Here is a 23,374-nt window from a genome sequence, read left to right as displayed (position 1 = left end):
GTACAGTAGAGCAACAGAGTGTGTGTGTGTGTGTGTGTGTGTGTGTGTATGAGAGAGAGAGAGAGAGGGAGAAAGCCACCAGGTCCCGGACTCAACCCATGATCCACCACGTGAGAGCCCAGTGCCCTTAACCACCACACCACCTGCCGGCCCCTCTACATCCCTTTTTTCCTGTAGTCATTTCAGGAAGAAATAGTGAATCTGATTGCTTAAGGTCTAGAATGTTGACTGGATCATATTCACTAGCACATAGTCACTGTCTTTTAAAAGATCACATGGTCATGAATAGCCGGCATGCTGTAAGTAAGAGCAGGAAAATCTCAGTTCTTAGTAGGCCCAACCATAATGGCAAGCTCACTCTCTCTTCTCCCAAGTTTGCTAGTATAGAGTTCTGTACTATGTGCCCTTATGAATTGGATTTTGACATGAGTACGATATGAAGCCCTTATTTAGGCCTCAAGACAATCTTAATATTCCAGCCCTGCTTTCCAGAGCTAAATTGGGACTTGCATTAAGAATTGATTTAATTATATTAATACTTTTCTGTTATTCTTTTAACAATATTCTTCTTTTTTTTTTTTTTTTTTTGGAGAGATTTTCACTGTAGGGCGCGTGCGCTCGCCAGACAGACAGAGAGAGACATAGAGACAGAAAGCGAGAAATCACCCCCCAGGGGGGATGGTCACGCCGCAATCCCTTCTCCTCCATTCTCCTCTCGGGATCTTGGGCACGCACGCACATGCGCCCGGCATGAGTTTTAAGCCACCGGGTCCGGGACACGAACCGCGGTCGACTACGTGGGAGTCCAGCAACATAGCCATTACGCTAACTGCTGGCTCCCTGTAAAATATTCTTGAGAACATTTGAAGGAGTATAGCAATGATGATATAAACTAGATCTGGGCTGGCTCTGTAGCACAGTGGTAATGCATTGCTCTAGAGTAGCCAAATCCTACATGGTAACCATGGTACAAATCCCCAGCCTGGTCATCCTGAAACATGCTGGGAACATACTAATGTGTCTGAAATCTAGTGGGCTGGAAGAAGGAGATTACAGCCTGGCTAGACTGTGGAAGGTGCTCAACCTCTTTCTCACTTGCTCTCACTCTTACATGCATGTGCACATGATGTATCATGCAATTGTGTATGCTTTATCATGAAAAAAGAAAAATAATAATAAAATATAAAAAAAATAGGTCCAGGTATCTGAGCATATCTATTACTAGATATGTAACAGTAATCAGGGAGCAACTTAGCTGGGTATTTCTAGATAAAGGTCTCTCAGAACACTCATCAAAATGTCACCAGGTCTTGCTGTCTCATATAAAGGTTTGACTAGGGGAAAGTCCACTTCCATGCTTGCTTACATGCGCTTCTCTACAGGACTGCCCCGCAACATGGCACTTAAGAACGAACAACCAAGGTGGAGGCCACAGTTTTTGTATAGCCCATTCTCATGAGTAGCATTTTATCACTCTTGCTTCCTATTTATTACAGGCAAGTCAGTAAATTTGGCCCATACTCATGGGGGAGATTTTTAAATAGTATATATACTAGAAGAAAAGAAACATTTGGAAACATCTTAGAGCACACCAAACAAACTGGCAGACTTTGGCCATAATTATGTGTTGATAGCATCAATTTTTTGGTAGTATGAAGTGTGTCCAAAATTTATTAGACCACCGAAACCTTCTATTCCTTTTCTCCTAAAGCTTGTTCTCTAGAGCAGTTTGGGAAATAATACTTAATATTTAAGAGCAATCTCTTCATTTTACACTGAGAAAAATTGAGGTCCATAGAAATTGAATAACTTGCCTTTGCCTATGGTCGTTCTGCTAGATATGAGCAGATGTGAGGCAAGAGCCGTTATTTCCCTACTCATACTTTCATGCAGTTTCAATTTTGTGTAAGCGTATTCAATTTTGTGTAAGCGTTCTTCAGTTGCATTACCATCTTCCATTGTTACCTTTTTGGAATATATCAGGTATTGTGGTAATCATATGGTATATAGATATATCTAATCTTTACATTACACACTTTAAATGTATACAACTTTTATTTGGCAGTTATACTTCTATAAAGCTAGAAAGAAAGAAAAAGACCTTTATTTGCTTTCTGGGAAGAAAATCAGTGTTTCAAATTTCAAAATCCAAAGTGAAAATGCTCCCTTAGCTAATAGACTCAGAACTTCTTAAACCCTTGAGTAGGAAACTATAGGGCATTCTGGGAGCCAGACATTCTTCAAAGAATGTCAGAATTACATTCAAATTTTATGTTTTATTTCTTTGAAATGATGTGATCTTAATATCGTACAAATATTTGAGTCCCTACCAAGTGCCAGGTACTCCACTGGCACTGTAAGAATAGGATATAGTCACTGTCTCTGAGGCGCATACATCTAAGTTAAAAGAGGTAAATAGCAAACTAACAGTTACAGAACAGTGTGACAAGTATATACTCTAGATTTCACACTGGGGCCCAGCAGGTGGCATGGTGGGTAAGGCGCTGGACTCTCAGATAGCCTACCATGGTTTAAGTCCCAGACCTGGCGGCTGGATTTTTCACTTTCTGTCTCTCTGGTGAACTCATGGGCCCTAAAACAAGTAGTAGTAATAGTAGTAAATAAAAGAAAATAAATCTAAAGTAAAATGGATTCATCAAAAAAAGCTTTAGGGAACCAGCAGTTAGCGTAATGGCTATGTCGCTAGACTCCCACGTAGTCGACTGCGGTTCATGTCCCGGACCCGGTGGCTTAAAACTCAGGCCGGGCGCGTGTGCGTGCATGCCCAAGATCCCGAGAGGAGAATGGAGGAGAAGGGATTGCGGCGTGACCATCCCCCCTGGGGGGGTGATTTCTCGCTTTCTGTCTCTATGTCTCTCTCTGTCTGTCTGGCGAGTGCACGCGCCCTACAGTGAAAATCTCTCCCCCCCCCAAAAAAAAAAAGCTTTAGAAAAAAATTTCACACTGATAACAGTCACTAAGATTTTCCTAAAATATGAATCACAACTATCAACATTGTAATTATTTATCTATATTTGTGACCTGTTTTATTTTGTGATAGCACATATCTTTCTAATTACGAATTTCTTTTTATATAAAATTCCATTAACATGGCCCTTATATATCTTTGGTTTCATTTTTAATTATTTATCTTAAATATAGGATGCAACATGACATAACACTGAATTGTTATTCAGTACCAAGTGGGAATTATTCAGATAATATTCCTGGAAGATTCTGCACTAAATTGTAGTATACTTGTCTATATGAAAATAATATAAAATTTTGTTCTAAACTATCTCCTGGTATTATTAGAGTATGTTTATTTTTAGAGAACTCTGTGTATTTACCTTAAGGTCTTATTATTTAGGCTTAACTAATTTAATATTTATAATAACTCAAATGTTGCTAGACAAGTATATTAGTATGTCAAGTTGTTAAATATTTTATAATATTTAGCATATAAGCCATGCAAGGAAGTGTGACACAAATCTCCACATAGTAATAGATGTTGGTGGCTTTAAAAAGTCATTTTAAGTTAATAAAAACACCACTTAGTAGTTCAGTGACTGCCCTATGATTTGCTGCTCTTTTATTCAGATAACTCTTTTATTTAGTTTAAAATCTGATGTTTTTCATTATATTTTAAGAATCATGGGTATTGAACTTCCTTAAAACATAATTTTCCATTTTTCATTTACCTTATTATATAGGTAAACAGAATTGTGTATTGCATTGTTATTCAGGCATGACTTCATTAAATATCGACAGTTTTTCATGACTGGTGATTAAGCCTGATTTAGGGGCAGATGTGAATTAGGAAGTATAAATTATAAGGTTGTGAAGTGATTCTAATAGCTACGGCTCAAATTAGGTTTTCAGTCAGTCTTTGAAAATAAATGTTACACACAACAAAGTGCATCTTATGGTGTCTGTTGGCTCATTTACTTTTCTGTATTAACTTGATTTTAATGTTAAATTAATGCAGAAATTTTAGTGATTGTTTGCACTTATTTCTAAGTATGAAGTAATTAATGTTAAAGAATACAACTTCTTAAAACTATTAAAGATAAATTATACCTCTTTTCAAGTGCTTTGATGATCTTCAGATTTATTTTTTAGGGTCAGAACGTCCCTTATCCTAAATTCTGTCTGTAAAGTTTGTAAGTCTCTGTCCCTTGTCACAAATTTGACTTAAAACATCTAAAAACTTTGACAGTTTCACTTTCAATCTGTCTTAAGTATCTTATCCTAAGCATATTCCTGAATTAAAGGGAAACAAATTTCTACTTATGTTCTATTTTTTATTCTATTTCTATAGGAAATAAAAATTTCTGCAAATAGTAAATGCTTCTTAGTGGTATCCATCATTTTACATAAAGATTTCCCTAAAGCATCTATAGCTGTATTTGATTTTCCTTTTTTCTAGGATCTGGCATTTATTGTCTCTTCTATACAATTTAGTTCTTAATCACATAGCCTTTGTTGTTTATAAATCTTGTCTTTTCTGTTTGCTTGTGTGTGTGTGTGTGTGTGTGTGTGTTTATTCACAAATTTGACTTAAAACATCTAAAAACTTTGACAGTTTCACTTTCAATCTGTCTTAAGTATCTTATCCTAAGCATATTCCTGAATTAAAGGGAAACAAATTTCTACTTATGTTCTATTTTTTATTCTATTTCTATAGGAAATAAAAATTTCTGCAAATAGTAAATGCTTCTTAGTGGTATCCATCATTTTACATAAAGATTTCCCTAAAGCATCTATAGCTGTATTTGATTTTCCTTTTTTCTAGGATCTGGCATTTATTGTCTCTTCTATACAATTTAGTTCTTAATCACATAGCCTTTGTTGTTTATAAATCTTGTCTTTTCTGTTTGCTTGTGTGTGTGTGTGTGTGTGTGTGTGTTTATTTATTTATTTATTTATTTATTTTTATATTTTAGCCCCAGCATGTTACTGGGCACATAAGTGAATCATATATTGAGGCAGAACAATGATAATTATAATTTAGCAGTATGTACTGAAATTTAAAAAGTAGATATAACAAAGAATGTATCAAAATATCACTAATTTAAATTAACAAAGAGGAAAGAACCCACTAAATGATAGTGTTTTCTTGTTTAAGTAATTTTTACAGTTAGGAAAGTGAAATATAAAGAAATTGGAAAATACAGGGGCATTCCCTTTGCTCTAATATGCACATCTACACACAGATACACTTTCAACAGTGAAAACATTCTATTGGGTCAGTGAAAAAGTCATGGCACATTTGCATAGAAAAACATGCATGACTTTTCTAATAACCCAATATATTATAGTTCTTTGCTACTTTTTCATTTATTACATTAAGATTTTCCCATGTTGTTAATATTCCTTTTTTTAAAGGGAGATTTTTATTATAGGGCCTGATGCTTGCCAGAAAGAAGTAGACAGACAGAAAGTAAGAAACATCACTGGGGGATGGCCACACTGCAATGCCTTGTCCTCCATTCTCCTCTCAGGATTTTGGACAGTCACATGCATGTGCCTGGCATGAGTTAAAGCCACTAGGTTCAGGACTCAAACTGCGGTAGACTGTGTGGGAGCCTAGCAGATGTAACTATTATTCCATTTGCTGGGTCCCTTAATATTCTTTTTTTTTTTGCTTTGAAGAGGTTTTTGCTATAGGGCACGTGTGCTCGCCAGAGAGACAGAGAGACAGAAAGCAAGAAATCACCCCCAGGGGAGATGGCCATGCTGCAATCCCTTCTCCTCCATTCTTCTTTTGGGATCTTGGACACGAGCCCAGGGTGAGTTTAAGCCACCTGGTCTGGAACTCAAACCGTGGTTGACTACATGGGAGTCCAGCAATGTAGCCATTACGCCGTCTGCTTGTCCCCCCTTTATACTCTTTTTTTTTTTTTTTTAACCTTTTAAAAGGATTATTTATTTATTTAATTCTATTTGTTGTTATTTTCTAATTTTACCAGAGAGAGAAAGAGATTTAGGAAGGGAAAGTGGGAAAGAAAGCCATCACGTCTAGAACTCGAACTGTGGTTGGCCATGTGGGAATTCAGTGCCTTTAACCACTACGCCACCTGCTGGCCCCAGTCCTTAATATTCTTTTTTTTTTTTTTTTTGAAGAGGTTTTCGCTATAGGGAGCGGGTGCTCACCAGACAGACAGAGAGAGACAGAGAGACAGAAAGCGAGAAATCACCACCCAGGGGTATGGTCACGTCACAATCCCTTCTCCTCCATTCTCCTCTTGGGATCTTGGGCACGCACACACACGCGCCTGGCGTGAGTTTTAAGCCACCAGGTCCAGGACGCGAACCACGGTCGACTACGTGGGAGTCCAGGGACATAGCCATTACGCTAACTGCTGGTTCCCCTTAATATTCTTTTAAAACAGGATTTTAGAAAAAAATGTACTATGATTTATTTACCATACTCCTTATTACTGTAGTTGTGAGTTAATTTCATTTTACTTTTTTTTTGTTTTATAATGTTATTTTTTAAAGAATTATTTATTTGACTTTGTTATCATTATTATCTTTTAATATGCTATAGGACACATGTGTTCACCAGAGATAGAGACATAGAAAGAGAGAGAAGGAAAGTGAGAAAGCAAACTGCCAGGTTCTGAACTGGAACAGTGGTTAGCTATGTGGGAGTCCAGCACCTTAACCAGCATACCATCTGCTGACCCCCTATTTTACTTTTTTAAAAATTTTATTGACTTATTCTTCTTATTATTATTTTTAAAAATTGCTATAGGGCACTTGTGCCCACCAAAGCAAGACAGACAGAGAGAGAGGGAAGGTGAGAAAGAAAGCCACCTGATCCAGGATTCAAACCATAGTCCGCCATGTAGGAGTCCAGAACCTTAACTACCACACCACCTTCCGAACTCAGCATTTTACTTTTTAGCATGTTCATTTTTTGCAAATTGTATGGATTTAAAATTATTTTAAACATAATATAAAACCGAGAGGACTTTGAGAAAGGCATCTTCAAACTATACTTAAAACCCACATGTATTCTTTTTTTTCCATGTGTCCAAGGCATGAACTAGGCAAGGGCACTGCCCAAAAGCCAAGGTGGGATGAACACAGGGCTGCTTTGTCCCTGACTGATAAGAGATGGGCACAACTAGCCAGGTGTCACTCTACGCAGGCCAGGGACAACAGCCACTTGTATTCTGCAGTAACTTAATTCTGTGAGTCAGAAGAAGATGCTGTGATCTTTAGTTAATTGTAGCTATTTTAATGTGAATGTTTCCTCTAATTTAAATATTATCTTTGCTTGTTTAAAAGAGTTGGTGTACTTAATGGTCTGTCCAGCTATTTGTATTGCCTTATTGTAACAGTCTAAAATGCCATCCCTATGTGTCACCATTTCATTTTATAAAGAGTAGCTATTGGGATACTGTATTCCTTTAAAGTACTCTTGTCAGTTACCAGTATGGTGAAAATATTCCAAAGAGAAATAGGGACTTAAAATTATTTCTGTATTTTTCAAGCCACATTATTCCATATTATTTATTTGAAATATTTACATTTTAATTTAGTATTCATAAAAGAACTAAGAAATTATTGAGAAAATTTTCTTCTGCTACTTGAGTTCCAAAATGAATATTTTTGTTTGCTTTCTTTATCTTTATGCCTATATGTGTGTATTTTTTACATTCTTTACCTCCTCACCTCAATTAAAACTGAACTTAAAATACATTTTATTCACTTTTCCCTGTGGCACAGATCTGGGATTCAGAAATTTGGACCTCAGTACTACTACTTTCAAAGTATTAGCATCATTCTTAGTCCTCTGTGGGTATGATTATTATTCTCCCCTCTTCCCTTCATTGACTAAATCTTGGTCCACATTCCTTGGGAACTTTGGTATTTGCCATCTGCTTCTTCAGTTTAACTCCTGCCATTATTTGAATGCCCTTCCAAGCCTTTTTGAAATTCCTCCACTTCTCTACCCCAGACCCCTGTTTATATTAAATGAGTTCACTTTGAATTCTGTATGAAATTTCAGACTCTGAAATATCCCTCTTTGACTCTAACTTTGTATCTTTTGGCTCTTCCCAATGTACAGATCCTTCTTTCTGAGATCTTCGATATTCTATTTATGTACCTTCTAGATTCAGCTCTCTAGATTTCCTTGTAGGCCATTTAAATCCTGCTTTCACCGGTATCTACAATTAATATCACCCTTATTCCCTTGATTATCTATTTCACTTTTCCTGTCATTTTCCTAGTACAGGGACAAGCAATTTTGTGTGTTTTGTTTTAGTTTCAGTTTGTGCCTTTACCTCTTATTCTAAGAAAAATTAAGTTATAAACATTCATTGCCTCATTATCTCTATTGCAAATTGATTTCCAACATTGGCTGGGCATTGTGGTTTCTCTTATTGGTTGGTCTTTCACTCTCCATGACTTAATTTCTCTGGTTCCATTTCCAAACCTGTCTAGTTCTCTACCCAATGTCTTTCTCTTTGCTTTCAGTATTTGCTTTCATGTTCTTTCAAAAGAAAATAGAGGTATTCCAAGTTAAAACAGTGAAGTTTGTTCTTGCCTATCAAATTGGTAAAAATTTAGAAAAATTATAATGGACATTGTTAGCAAGGGTGTGTCAGACACTTTCCCATCACTTATTAGAATGTAAATTGGTAAACCCGTCTTGAGATCTTTTACACAGTGTGTATCATGGAACTTTGAAATGTCCATTCTTTTGTATCTTTTAAATAATTATTTATTTTATTTTTATTATTACTTAATTTGTGATAGGGTACATGCACCCATCAGACAGAGACAGAGAGAAAGAGCACAAGAGAGAAAGGAACTGAGAAAGTGAGAATGCAAGCTACTAGTTCCAGACTCGAACCTCTTTCGGCCATGTGGGAGCCTAGTGTCCCAACCAACATGCCACCTGCTGGCCCCTTGTATATCCTTGATAATCATTGCACTGACTTGAATGCATCAAAAAATTTTTAATGAATTCGTCAGTTTTTAAAGTATTTTTTAGCGTATGTTTATGCTTTAGTTTTTTGGGGTTTTTTTGAGAGAGAGAGAGATTTTTGCTGTAGGGTGTATGCACTCGCCAGAGAGACAGAGACAGAATACATGAAATGACCTACTAGAGGGGATGGCCATGTCACAATCCCTTCTCCTTAAGATTTTGGGCACAAATGCACACACACCTGGCATGAGTTTTAAGCTGCCAGGTCTGGGACTCGAACCACTGTTAACTACGGGGAGTCCAGCAATGCAGCCATTATGCCATCTGCTGGTCCCATAGTTTTAAAATTTTTTACATTCATGTGATAATATACAATAATTTAAAATCATATTTTCAAGGACTATACGCTAGAAAATGTATTTCATTGACATATTGTTAAGTAGAGTGAAAGAATATAAAACTCTTATTTCCCACTTTTCTTTAGAAATAAATTTCTCACAACAGCAATTTAAGGTAGACGTATTATCCTCCACTTTAAAAAAACAAAACAAAACCAAAAAACCTGTTGTTTAGAGAGAGAGGTTAATTGTCTAAAGTCACAAAGAATGTAAGTAGTAGACCAGATTCTAGCTCTAATCTGTCTGATTTAGGAGTCCTAGGTCTTATCTATATTGCTGTGTAGGCTTATACAAATAGCTGGACAGACCAGTAAGCACACTAATCCTTTCAAACAAGCAAAGATAACATTTAAATTATAGTGTTAAATGTACATACAAAACATCCACATCAAAATATATATAATTGACCAAAGATCACAGCATCTTCTTACCTAAGACCCAGGTCTTACCCATGTGGGCTTCCAAACTATATAAGTAGAGATTTAATTCTGTGACTACATATAGTGTAGGTTTTTAAAATTAGCTTCAAGGGGTCAGCAGGTAGCATCATGGTTAAGGATGCTGTACTTCTACATGGCCGACCGTGGTTCAAGTCCTAAACCTTGCAGCTTTCTTTCTCTCTCTCTCTCTCTCCCCCTCCCTCCCTCTCTCTCCCTTTCTGATCAAATTAAAATAAATAAATAAAGTTAAATAAAATAATTCTTTAAAAAATAGCTTCAAGGTTGTAGCTGTAAATACAGTCTCTTAGGATTCTATATCTCAAGAACTACTTTGTTTTATTCTTTAAGAATGCATTAATATCCAAAATACATTTATCTGATTAATACCAAAACCCTATACACTTGACCCTTGAACAACACAGGTTTGAACTACATGGATCCACCTATACATGGGTTTTTTTTTTTTTTTTTGGAGAGATTTTCACTGTAGGGCGCGTGCGCTCGCCAGACAGACAAAGAGAGACATAGAGACAGAAAGCGAAAAATCACCCCCCAGGGGGGATGGTCACGCCGCAATCCCTTTTCCTCCATTCTCCTCTCAGGATCTTGGGCACGCACGCACACGCGCCCGGTGTGAGTTTTTTTAAGCCACCAGGTCCGGGACACGAACCGCGGTCGACTACGTGGGAGTCCAGTGACATAGCCATTACGCTAACTGCTGGTTCCCTACATGGATTGTTTTCAATAAATACATTGTAAAATACAGTATAGTACCATATTTTCTCCTGTATGATTTTCTTAATAACATTTTCTTTTCTCTACCTTACTTTATTATTGGAATATACTATATAATACACAAATATATAAAATATATAATGTATAGCATTTTAAATATATGTTAATAGTGTATATTATCAGCAAAGCTTCTGGTCAGCAGTAGGCTGTTAGTAGCTAAGCTTTTAAATCAAAAGTTAACCGTGATTTTCGACTGCCTTGGAAGGTTAGCAACCTTCCCTATCTCCCACCTTGTTGAAGAGTCAAGTGTACTTTTTAAAAAATGTATGTGTCAGCTTACCAGTTCTGTGTAGTGTAAAAGGTCTTAAGAAAAAAAGAGAATGGATTTCTTTAAAGACTGAGCTTTTTAAAAAATAAAAGAGAAACATCCCCAAAGGCTAAACACTTACAATTTTCTTGAGCAAATTAATAGACCCTGTATTAGCCTGCTCAGGGTGCCGTAAGATGATGCCAAGACTATGTGGTTTAAACAGCAGTGTTTATTTCTTAGTTTTGGAGGCTGGAAAGTCCAAAATCAAAATTCTGACAGGGTTGGTTTCTGGTGAAGGCTATTTTGTGGCTTGAGGAGTCTAGTTTCTTGCTTTGTCCTCAGACGGGTGAGAGAGATTGCTCTGCGGTCTCTATGTTATGTTGGCATCAGCATTATGGCCATAAGGGTGCCACCCTTATTTCTTCATTTAACTTTTATCACCACCTCACAAGGCCTTACCTCCAAATATGGTCACATGGGAGAAAAGGACTTCATAATATAAATTTTGCAGGGATACATTCATTCCATAATAACCCTTATTTGTTGGGATAATATTTTCCCTCTTCTGAAAGTCACCTAGTAGAGGCCTAGCTATTTTATCTGCTAATTCTAGGTACTGAGATTTCCTGTATAATTAGAATTCATTGGTAATTTGTCCAGAAAATTTGAGATTTCCATCCTAATGCAATGTGTTGTTTAGGGTAATTTTGGGAGTGTGGAGATGTGCCGGTATGACCCTCTGCAGGACAACACTGGAGAAGTGGTAGCTGTAAAAAAGCTCCAGCACAGTACTGAAGAGCACCTCAGAGACTTTGAAAGGGAAATTGAAATCCTGAAATCCTTGCAGCATGACAATATTGTAAAGTACAAAGGAGTGTGCTACAGTGCTGGTATGTTGTCCATTGATGTTTATTTTTAACTCAAAGAAATGTCAGGTGTCCTGAGTAATAGAACCATATAATGATGTCTAAGATCTCGACTTATAATATGCCTTTGCGCAGAGAGAGCAGCATTCTATACGACTGGAGCTTGTGCTTGGTGATCAGAGGCTGTAATTACAGAAAGTCTTTGGCTAGTTACTTGTTGTCTCTACCTCAGGCTTACTGAGGAGAGTCATTTTTAGAGAGAGAAATCATCAGAGGCCAGTAGGTGGCATGGTGGTTAAGACTGGACTCCCACATGACTGACTGTGGTTCGAGTCTGGGTCCTGGTGGCTTGAAAATCACACTAGGCACATGTGTGTTTGCCCAAGATCCCAGGAAGAACATGAAGGAGAATGGATTATGATGTGGCCATTTCTCCGTGTCGGGGGCGGGGGGGGATTTTTAAATTTTCCTTCTCACTGTCTCTCTCTGGCAGGTACATGCAACCAATTACAAAATTAAAACCTTAAAAAAAAATCGGTTTTGGTCACAATGCATATTAAAATATTATTTGAATATTAGACTTTTCCAGTATAAATGAGGGGGAAGAAAGTTTTCTTGCCAGCTTATTTTGGTTTTCCTTAAAGGGTTAAAGAAGACTAAAACATAAATATTTTTAAAGTTTTTTTTTTTTCCTTTTCAAAAGTTTGATCTGAGTGACCAGCAGTTAGTGTAATGGCTATGTCGCTGGACTCCCATGCAGTTGACCATGGTTCGTGTCCCAGTGGCTTAAACTCAAGCTGGGCGTGTGTGTACGCCCAAGATCCCGAGAGGAGAATGGTGGAGAAGGGATTGTGGCGTGGCCATCCCCCCTGGGGGGTGATTTCTCACTTTCGTCTCTCTGTCTCTCTCTATCTTTCTGGCAAGCACACGCACCCAATAGCCAAAACCTCTCCAAAAGAAAAAGTTTGATTTGAAAAGTCTGTTCTTAACTACTCCATCACCTTTCATTTATAATACAGTTTTCATTTTAGACTCAGATTTTATGTTTCTTTAAATCATTTATGTACGATTATTTTCTGGTATTTTATCAGTGTAATATGCCAAAGTAAAACAATACATTCCCTTTTGTATGTTAAAAGGCCGGCGTAACCTAAGATTAATTATGGAATATTTACCTTATGGAAGTTTACGAGACTATCTCCAAAAACATAAAGAGCGGATAGACCACAAAAAACTTCTGCAGTACACATCTCAGATATGCAAGGTACCTAGTATCCGGGTTATTTGTTGTAGATGAAGTGAGCATATTGAAATAATTGTTTAGAAATTCTCTAGACTTTTATCTAGATAATAAAGGGAGTATAAAAGGGGAAGAGCATTTAAACTGCTATGTTTATAAAATTAGCTGAAAAAATGTTATTTTATCCTTATTAGGGTATGGAATATCTTGGTACAAAAAGATATATCCACAGGGATTTGGCAACAAGAAATATATTAGTGGAGAATGAGAACAGAGTTAAAATTGGAGATTTTGGCTTAACTAAAGTCTTGCCACAAGATAAAGAATACTATAAAGTGAAAGAACCTGGTGAAAGTCCCATATTCTGGTGAGTAAATTTCAGCATAATAAAGTGAAATATTAGAGCATAAACTTAAAGCTTTGTTTTTGTTGTTATTGTTTCATAGTTTAACATTTATGTACTTATAATAATGGTGGGTGAGCATTTACTATATGCTTACATTGGCTAAAAACATTTCATGGATTATCTCATTTAATCCTCCTAACAGCCCTTGGAAAATATGTGTTATTCTCATCTCCATTTTAAGGATGAGAGAACTGAGGATTGTCCAAGGTCTCATGACAAATAAATGGTAGAAGTGAGATTCAAACCCAGATAGTCTGATTCTAGAGTTTGTGCTTTTAAGCTTTTTTGGATAGTGCTTTATTCTGGCATTGAATATTTTTGTTACAACACTTTGAAGCTTAAGAGAATTTTCTAACTTCAGTTAAAATTGTGAATTAGTTGTGGGGAGAGTTCAAGCCTATTTTTTTATCTGGCATACATTGTCATTTCTGTGGATCGATGCTTTGATGCAAGGTTTCTTTTTTTTTTTTTTGGAGAGATTTTCACTGTAGGGCGCATGCGCTACAGACAGAGAGAGACATAGAGACAGAAAGCAAGAAATCACCCCCCAGGGGGGATGGTCACGCCGCAATCCCTTCTCCTCCATTCTCCTCTCGGGATCCCGGGCACGCACGCACACGCGCCCAGCGTGAGTTTTAAGCCACTGGATCCAGGACACGAACCGCGGTCGACTATGTGGGAGGCCAGCAACATAGCCATTACGTCAACTGCTGGTTCCCCAAGGTCTCTTTTTTATACCTTTATTCATTAATGGCACGTTTTGTTTGTTTGTTTTAGAGTTACTTATTTTTATTTTTTAATTTATTTATTTTTAATTTGACCAGAGGGAGAGAGAGAAAGTGAGAAAGCAAGCTGCCTGGTCTAGTACTCAAACCATGGTCGGCCATGTGGGAGTCCAGCACCTTAACCACCACGCCACCTGCTGGCCCCAGTACATTTTATTTTCTAGGAATGGCATGGTGAAATTATAGTTGAATGTTTTGGTTTTACGTATATTCCAAATGTACTTTAATTCTGGTTTATCCATCTGCTAAAATACTAGTAAGATGATTTTTTTTAATCAAATGTGAGTGTTAAAGGAGGACCATCAGGTGGCTTAATAGGAAGACTGAACTAAAATGATAAGTGTGATAATGGCAGGCAAATTCAACCAACAGATTGGCCTTCTACCCACAATCACATTCTTTTTAGACCTCATAATTTGGGAAAAAACAGATGTATAATCAAACCATTGCAATGCAATGTGTAAGTGCAATAATAAAGTAGATATTATAATAGGAGAACTTAAGAGTACAAAGAATTCTGCTAAATGTTCAAGTCAGTCAAAGAAGACACTAAGATGACACTTCAACTGCTGAGCAGTTTACCAAATAAGTAAGAGGAAGAACATGTCATAGAAAGGTCAACAAAAACAAGAGAATCAAACTTGCAAGTTAAAACACATAATCAGAGGAAAAACCGGGAATAATTGGCCTTGGAAAGGGGTCGGGACCTGTTATAGTTTGAATGTGTCCCCTCCAAAATTCAGGTGTTGGTAGTGTGATGCCCTCACCAGAGAACCCAACCTGCTGATTCCTTAATCGTGGACTTCTTAGCCTTCAGAACTGTGAAAAAAACAAATTTGTTTGTTTTAAATTACCCGGTGTCAGATATTGTTTATAGCAGCATAATTGGACTTAAAACAAGCCCTGTACACCATGTTAATGAATTCAGACTTTATTCAGCAAACAGTGTGGAAATGGGAAATTAGAAGTTTTATCCAGGGTAGCAATATGTTAAAATTCAAATTTTAGAAAGATAGCTCTACTTTTGGTGTAGAATAGCAGTTCTCAAAGTATGGAACTCCTGTACACCCCTTTTAGGGGTCTGTGAGGTCAAAACTGTTTTATAGTAATACTTAGATGTTATATAACTTTTTTACTCTTATTTTTAAATGAGTATGTGTAGAATCTGCCAAAGGCTACAAGGATGTCTTCTGTTTAATCAAACATTAAAGAGACTTGCAAAAATGTAAAACAATGATGTTCTCTTACATTTTTTTCTTTTGGAAAATAGATTTTTTTCCCATAAAAATGTTATTTGTGTTAATATGTAATGGGTTTATTGTTATATGAATTAAATATTTTTATATTTTCTTAGTTTTTAGTATCTAATATCATATGGTAAATATCGGTATATATAACCCATATAGACAGAAGCTTTTTGGGAACCTCTGTAATTATTAAGTGTGTATAGAGGAGGCTGAGACCAAAAGATTTGAGTAAGGAACATTGTATTAAGAAGATGGGAGTCGGCAGGTGGCATGGTGGTGAAGGCACTAGATTACCACGTGGCTAACCACTGTACAAGTCCCATACCTAGCAGCTTGCTTTCTTACTTTCCCTTTCTCTCTCTCTCTCTTTGGTCAAATTAAAAAATAATCATCATCGAGGCCAGCGGTTAGCATAATGGCTGTGTCGCTGGACTCCCACGTAGTCGATTGCGGTTTGAGTCCCAGACCCGGTGGCTTAAACTCACACCGGGCGTGTGTGCGTGCGTGCCCAAGATTCCAGTGTCCAAGATCCCGAGAGGAGAATGGAGAAGAAGGGATTGCGGCGTGACCATCCCCCCTGTGGGGTGATTTCTCGCTTTCTGTCTCTCTCTGTCTGTCTGGAGAGTGCATGCGCCCTATAGCAAAAAGCTCTCCCCCACCCCAAAAAAAATCATCATCATCATCAAAATTTAATTATTTATTAAATAAAAAGAGACTAATAGCAGAAAGGAGGCTAATTAGGCAATTTTTGTAGGAATCTAGATCACTGGTTTTCAATTTTATGAATGTATACTCACTAAAATCATTTTGAAAAATCATACTATTTCACAGTTTAAAATTTATGCCTAAATTTTTTCTTTGTAAGTTAATAAGTTGTAAATAATATCTTTTTTAAATTATTGTAGTGATTGACATTTAAATAACAGCTATATCAGTACTTCATTTTTTAAAGAATTATTTATTTATATTTAATTTTATTTGTTACTAGTATTTTTCATTTGACCAGAGAGAGAGCAAGAGAAAGGAAAAGTGAGAAAACAAGCCACCAGGTCCAGGACTGTAACCATGGTCTGCCATGTGGGAGTCCAGCGCCCCAACCACCATGCCACCTACTGGCCCCATTACATCAGTGTTTTAAATATGTCCAATGGAATCTGAATTCTGCCGCCATTTGATACTTACATCATCCACTTAAAAAGAAATAGAAGACTTCTTATTTATATGTTTCTTTAATTTTTGTTGGAAAATTTATCTTTTCTCCTTAAATTATATTTCTACTTTTTCATTCAAAATTTTACATAAAGTGTATTTTACAATTAAGAAATCTTTTGACCACCTATATTCTTTGTAGCCAAAATAGGTATATAAATTAATACTTATTTTTAAATTTCCCATGACATAAAATTTTTAAATTTCCCATGACATAAAATTTTTAAAGATTCACATTTTTCTTCTGTGTTAAGTTATTAGTCAAGGTATTATCCAGATGCAAGTTCTCTAAAACATTTAAGTAAATTATAAATTTGGATAATTGCTTAAAATTTTTTATTGGAAACATTTCTTAATGAGAATGAAACTCCTCCATCCAGTTAGTTTATGTATTCTTGGATAAATATTATTTACTCCAATAATGAGGCAAATTTCAGCATACATTCTATGTTTGTTTTTTATTTTCATAACTATAAACAACAAACTTGTTTGACTAGATGAGTAGAAAGGAATTTTGTTAAGACAAAATTTTATTTTATTAAAAGACTTATTTTAACTCTATTTATTTATTTATTTAAATTTGACCAGAGAAGAACAGAGAGAGAGAGTGAGAGAGAGAGAGGGAAAGCGAGAAGGCAAGCCATCAGGTCTGGGACTTGAACTGCAGTCAGTCATGTGGGAGTTTAGCGCCCTCAACCACCATGCCACCTTCCAGCCCCTAAACAATATCATTCATTTCTATGACTCCTGAGTTATATGGGGGGGAAAGTATATAGTGATCTACCATTAAGAATTATCTGTTAGTTGACAGTTTCATTAGATCTATTCTTTTTCAGTTTTATTGGTTTTGACTCTCAAAAACAAACTGAACGACCAGTACAGTCATTCATTTTCTCAATTTTGTTAAGTATACAAAAATAAAATTTCAAATTAATGTATATTAGGCTGATACAATTTCACATAAAGGTAACTTTTTAAAGTGATACTTGCAGAGAAAAAAAAACGCATGTTTTAAATATATGATTTAAATATGGCATACTTTTGAGCAGCCTCAAAGTAGTTGATTTTATGAAAAATGTCTTTCATTCACACCATTTGGCAATGCCAGGCCTCATAAACAAATCAAATTTAATTTCTGGCAAGAAAAGTCTGACTTCATCTTTTATTATGTTAAGTATATTAATATTATGTAAAATATTATTTTTAAGAAAAAACAAATAAATGGCAGAACACAGGTACAGCAGCATGTTTTTTATGAAGCCAAGGGGACATATCCACCAGGGCCCCTTTCTTCCAAGGTTCCTTTTTTTCTAATTTCAAATCATCATTTTCATGCCTAATTTTGTATTCTTTTTTCATAAAGAAAGCCTCCAAACTATTTGAGACCTGTATTTCTGCTTAAAAATCTGTAAAGATGAATTTTGAGGGTAGTCAAGATAAGTTTACCATGGTATATATCTAGTATAATTTATTTCATATTAAGTTATGAAACTAAGATAAATAATTTTTTGTTACTTCATTTGCAGTAAATGATAAAGAGTAAAATGTAGCTAAGATGATAAGTTATGAAGTCTGATATGTGGTAAAGGCATAGTATTCCCTCAGTGAATGTGTAGATACAGGTAGTGAACACTGATGTTTAACTTTGGGAAATAACTAAAAGCATGTTTAAAAGTCATAAATACTCATATTTCCTCATGATCAAACAAGTAGAAAATATTAAATATTTTATGTAATGAAAGATTGAGTAAATTGTATGTTAAGTATTTTAGAACATGAATTGATAAAATAGATTTTAGCAAACTTCATGAATAGTAAACACTGTCTTAGTCCATGACAAAATACTACAGACTGGGTAACTTACAAAGAACAGAAATTTATTTCTTATAGCTCTGGAGACAGGAAATTTATGATCAGGGTACCAGTGTATTTGGTTGTCTAGTGAGGGCTGCTCTGTTTCCAAGATGGCACCTTGCAGTTGCATCCTCCAGGGGGAGGCAAAAGGGGAAAAGGGACTGAACACTGATTAATAGATCCTCTCCTCTCCTTTCCTCTTTTCTCCTCTCCCCCTTCCCTCCCTTCCTTTCTTTCTTATTTTTTAAAATTTTGCCAGGGGACATATTAGCTTACTGGAGACAGAGAGACAGAGAGAAAACACCTTCCTCCTCCCATGGGGAGTGCTCATGCTACAATCCCTTCTCTTCCATTTCTCCCTCTTTTTTGGATTTGGGCATTGGGTTCAATGATTTGCTAAGACACACAGGACTTAGCATATAGTCGTATTTATGGCAAGAATCATTAGCGGGAAAGAATACAAAGCACAATCAGCAAAGGGAAAAGGTGTGTGGAGCAGAGTCTGGAGGAAAGAAGCACAGCTTCTAAGGGTCTTCCCCAGTAAAACCATATAGGACACACTTAATTCCCCCAGCAATGATTGCAACATGTGTGAAATATTGTCTACGGAGGACGCTTATTAGACTCTCACTGCCCAAAGTTTTTATTAGGACTGGTCACATAGACACTTTCTGCCTGGTACATGCCAAAATTCCAGACTCACAGAAGGAAAACAGGTGTTAGTGTAAATCATTTGGTTTGCATGAGCAATTAAGATATAGTGAGTGACTCTTATCATTTGGAGAATTGAGAAACCTTCCTGAAATCTAAGTTCCCATGCACCAGCCAAGGGTCACCATTGCAAGGAGGCTTTCTGAGTATAGCAGCCTCAGGCCTACTGTGTTAACTTTTCTGTACATCTTGTTTTTTTTAGTACAACTCTTTACAAGTAAGATCAAGAGATGAAGGGACTGGCAGGTAGCGTGGTGGTTAAGGCACTGGACTCCCTCATGGCCAACCTTGGTTCAAGTTCCAGACCTGGTAGCTTGTTTTCTCACTTCTCCTCCCCCCCCCCCGATGAATGCCTATACCATATAACAAGTTTAAAATGATGATAATAAGGACTAGCATATGGCATAACAGTTAGGTCACTGGACTCCTATGTAGTGGACTGTTGTTCAAGTCCTGGACCCTATGTCTTAAAACTCACAACAGGTGTGTGTGTGTGCATGCCCAAAATCCCAGGAGGAGAATGGAAAAGGGATTGCGATATGGCCATCCCCCTTTAGAGGTGATTTCTCGCTTTCTGTCTCTCTTTCCTGTCTCTCTGGTGAGCGTACAATCCCTATAGTAAAAATCTCTCTTTTAAAAAAAATGATGATAATAATAAAATTAAATAATTCTTTTTTAAAAAATCAATAGATGGCATATCAAGTAACTTTAAATGTTTTCTGTGTATTACAGGTATGCTCCAGAATCACTGACAGAGAGCAAGTTTTCTGTGGCTTCAGATGTTTGGAGCTTTGGAGTGGTTCTATATGAACTTTTCACATATATTGAGAAGAGTAAGAGTCCACCAGCGGTCAGTGTGCTTTTTATTTACTTTCTCATTTTCTAAAATGAGATAGGCTTTATCCAAAGAGTGATAGTAAGACTATGGCTCATTTTAGAACCTCTTATTGCTAATTTGTAACACAATATCCAGCAAAATAACCCTAAAAAATCTCCGTTAAATTAGTGAGGATTTTTTTTGAAAGTTTTTGTTTATTTATTTGTTTATTTGTTTTGCTACAGGGCACATGTACTTGCCAGAAAGACCGAGAGAGACAGAAAGCGAGAAATCACCCCCCAGAGGGGATGGCCACACCGCAGTCCCTTCTCCTCCTTTCTCCTCTTGAGATCTTGGGCACGCACACATATGTGCCTGGCATGAGTTTTAAATCACCTGGTCCAGGACTTGAACTACGGTCAACTGCATAGGATAGGAGTCTAGCGACATAAACATTATGCCATCTGATGGTCTCAAATTAGAATTTTTAAAAGGAGGGTTGGAGCAATATTTAGTGTATTATCTTAATAGTACTTTTAATAAATACAATAAGCTCATTCATTCTAGGAATTATTGCATAAGTTAAAAACAAATATTCAGTGCTACCAGGTAGCATGGGGGTTAAGTTGCTGGATTCTCACAGGACTGACTGCAGTTTGAGCCCTGGATCTGGTGGCTTGAAAATCATGCCAGGTGTGTATGTGCGCATGACCAAAGTCCCAAGAAGAGAATGGAAGAGAAGGGATTGAGGCATGGCCTCTCCCTGGGGGTGTATGTGTGTGGGGGGTGATTTCTCAGTTTCTCTCTATTTCTCTCTGTGTTCTCTCCAGCATGCACATGAGCCCTGTGGCAAAAACAAAAAAAAAAAAAAGAAAAGAAAAGAAAAGAAAACTTTAAAAGTACATTATTTCCAGCCAGCCAGGTGGCTTGGTAGTTAAGGCACTTGTATTCCACATGGTCAACTGCTCAATTTGAGTCTTGGTCTGGTGCTTTCTCACTGTGTGTCTCTTCCCCCTCTCTGTTTCTCTCTGACAAGTGCATGCATCTGACTGCATGTATGCATAAATAAATGCATTTAAAAAAAGAAAGGTTTTTTTTTTTTTTTTTGTATGTATATAAGAAAGTTTTTTGGTTTTTGGTTTTATTTAAAGGTAAGCTTTTGGAGCCAGCAGGTGGCGTGGTGGTTAAGGTACTGGACTCCTCATATGACCAAGCACAGATCAAGTCCTAAACCTGGAGGCTTGCTTTCTTGGTTTCCCTTTCTCTCTCTCTCTCTCTCTGTCTCTCATCAAATTAAGATAATAATAACAAATGAAATTAAATAAATAACTCTTAACTTAAACAAAAATGTAAACTTTTTCTGTTCATTGCTTTTTACTTTTTAATATTGGAAAGTATGAAAAAAAATCATTTTTAATGCAGTTACTCAGAATTAACCACTTTAATATTATGGTGTATTTTCTTTGACCTCCATTTTGTTATATATTTTTTAAATTAATATCATGCTTTACAGTTAGCTATCCTAATGCTTCATTAAGTATTATAATATGGGCATTTTACTTTAGTAGTATTTATTTACTGCAAATATGATTTCTAATTACTGAGTAACATTCCATCGTAAGGATATATATTTATGGGCAGTCATTTATCCTTCTTCTGTCTTTTAAGTGACACTTCAGTGAACATAGTCAACATTCTTATATATAAATATATTTTTCTCTGGTTATCAACTTAGAATGGTAGGTGAAAGATTATGAATTATTTTTATTAAAGGTTCTTGATTATTTCAAATGCTTTCCAGAAAGGTTGTATCAGACTACATCTCAGTAGCAGTGAATAGTGATGTGTTTCATCCTTTACCAGTATTGGCCATTATATATATAGGGAGAGACAGAGAGTCAGAGAGACTGAGTTTTAAGCCACCAGGTCCGGGATACAAACCATGGTTGATTACATGGGAGTCCAGCGACATAGCCATTATGCTAACTGCTGGTCCCAGCCATTATATTGTTATGCAGCTTTTCCAAATTGATAGAAGTTGAATTTATTTTATTTTAATTTGCGTATCTCATAGTTTGATTGAGTATGTATTTACTGGGTGTGTGGACTGAGTATGTGTACACTGTGCCTATTTTTATACTGGCAATTTTTCTTACCAAAGTGTTAAGAGTTCTCAGTATTTAAAATAAATAAATGAGCCAGCAGTTGGTATAGTGTTGGAGAACTGGACTCCCACATGGTCAGCCACAGTTCAAGTTCTAGACCTGGTGGCTTGCTTTCTCCCTTTCTTTCTCTGTCTCTCTCTCTGGTAAGCACACATACCCTATAGCAAATTTTAAAGATATATAATAATAATAATTAAAATAAATAAATGATATGTTTTTTGTAAATATTTTCCTAGCTTGTAATTTAGACTTTATGGATTTTGGACATACAAAAATTTTCTCTCCATTGTATTTATAATTAAATATTTCTTCTTTATTGTGTTCTGTTTTATAGCTAACATTTAATTTCAACTGAAATGTAATATGATGTATTAATGGAACAACAAAACCAAAGTAAATATGTTTTTAGTTCATGTGTCTTTATCAGGGAATGTGTGTTGAGTATACTAAAGGTTATAGAAATAGCATTATAAGGGTTCTATAATCAATAGTCTTTTCTGAAATATTTCAATCTTAAAGGAAGTCTTTTATCCTCAAAATAGTTCATTTTGAAAAGAGTTTAAAACATACTACGTTTTTTCTGTTTACTGAAAGAAGTTGAAAAAGAATGCTGTTTCAAATTAAAGATAATAGGCTCGGCTGTAGTGATGCAAGCAGAGAACACTGCTGCAGGATAGCTAAAGCTGCATGGGAAGCCCAGGTTCAGTTCCCAGCCCAACCTAACAGGCCAGGCATAGTATGGTGTGCCAGTGTTCTGAGCTGCTAAGGGATTAGGGTGGGAAAGATGACAAATGACAACATGTGAAAAGTACCCATCTCTTTCTCTCTTTCTCCTCTGTTTTCACTTGCACTTGTGTTCATGTGCACTCTCTCACTTAAAAAAAAAAGAAACCTCATTGAAACGTGGGTTTGTATTTCAGGAATTTATGCGTATGATTGGCAATGACAAACAAGGACAGATGATTGTGTTCCATTTGATAGAACTCCTGAAGAATAATGGAAGATTACCAAGACCAGATGGATGTCCAGATGAGGTAGCAACTTTTTTTTAATACACAGTAGTCATGCATTTTCCCCCTTTTTACTGAAATATATTTTGCTGAGCTTTTAAATAAATAGAATAATTAGATGACTAAATCAAAGCACATATCCTGTATAAGAAAATGGAGCAGGAGGAAAATGCATATTGTCTACCAATTAAAAGGTATCATTTTATGTTCTCATAATGTTGTTTATTTTCTCTT

The 23,374-nt window shown here is 36.2% G+C and overlaps 1 protein-coding gene and 1 non-coding gene across 3 annotated transcripts in view; one reads left to right on the top strand and one right to left on the bottom strand.

The window, feature by feature from the left end:
* The window catches only part of JAK2 (Janus kinase 2), a 107,753-nt gene that overhangs the window by 82,927 nt on the left and 1,452 nt on the right, over positions 1-23,374 (top strand). For both annotated transcript variants that reach the window (XM_027773420.1, XM_006152421.3), the window contains 5 exons: positions 11,531-11,720; positions 12,836-12,960; positions 13,131-13,303; positions 19,881-19,998; positions 23,051-23,164. In XM_027773420.1, coding sequence (XP_027629221.1) covers positions 11,531-11,720; positions 12,836-12,960; positions 13,131-13,303; positions 19,881-19,998; positions 23,051-23,164 — 720 coding nt within the window. The remainder of the gene's footprint in view (positions 1-11,530; positions 11,721-12,835; positions 12,961-13,130; positions 13,304-19,880; positions 19,999-23,050; positions 23,165-23,374) is intronic.
* LOC114008538 (small nucleolar RNA SNORA48) lies at positions 7,035-7,169 on the bottom strand. The gene has a single exon (XR_003550055.1). It is a non-coding gene; the product is annotated as a small nucleolar RNA SNORA48 (small nucleolar RNA).

The sequence above is a fragment of the Tupaia chinensis genome, unplaced genomic scaffold (genome assembly GCF_000334495.1).
Source record: "Tupaia chinensis unplaced genomic scaffold, TupChi_1.0 Scaffold000354_1, whole genome shotgun sequence".
Lineage (NCBI taxonomy): Eukaryota > Metazoa > Chordata > Mammalia > Scandentia > Tupaiidae > Tupaia > Tupaia belangeri.
This window is presented reverse-complemented; position numbering and strand designations above follow the sequence as displayed.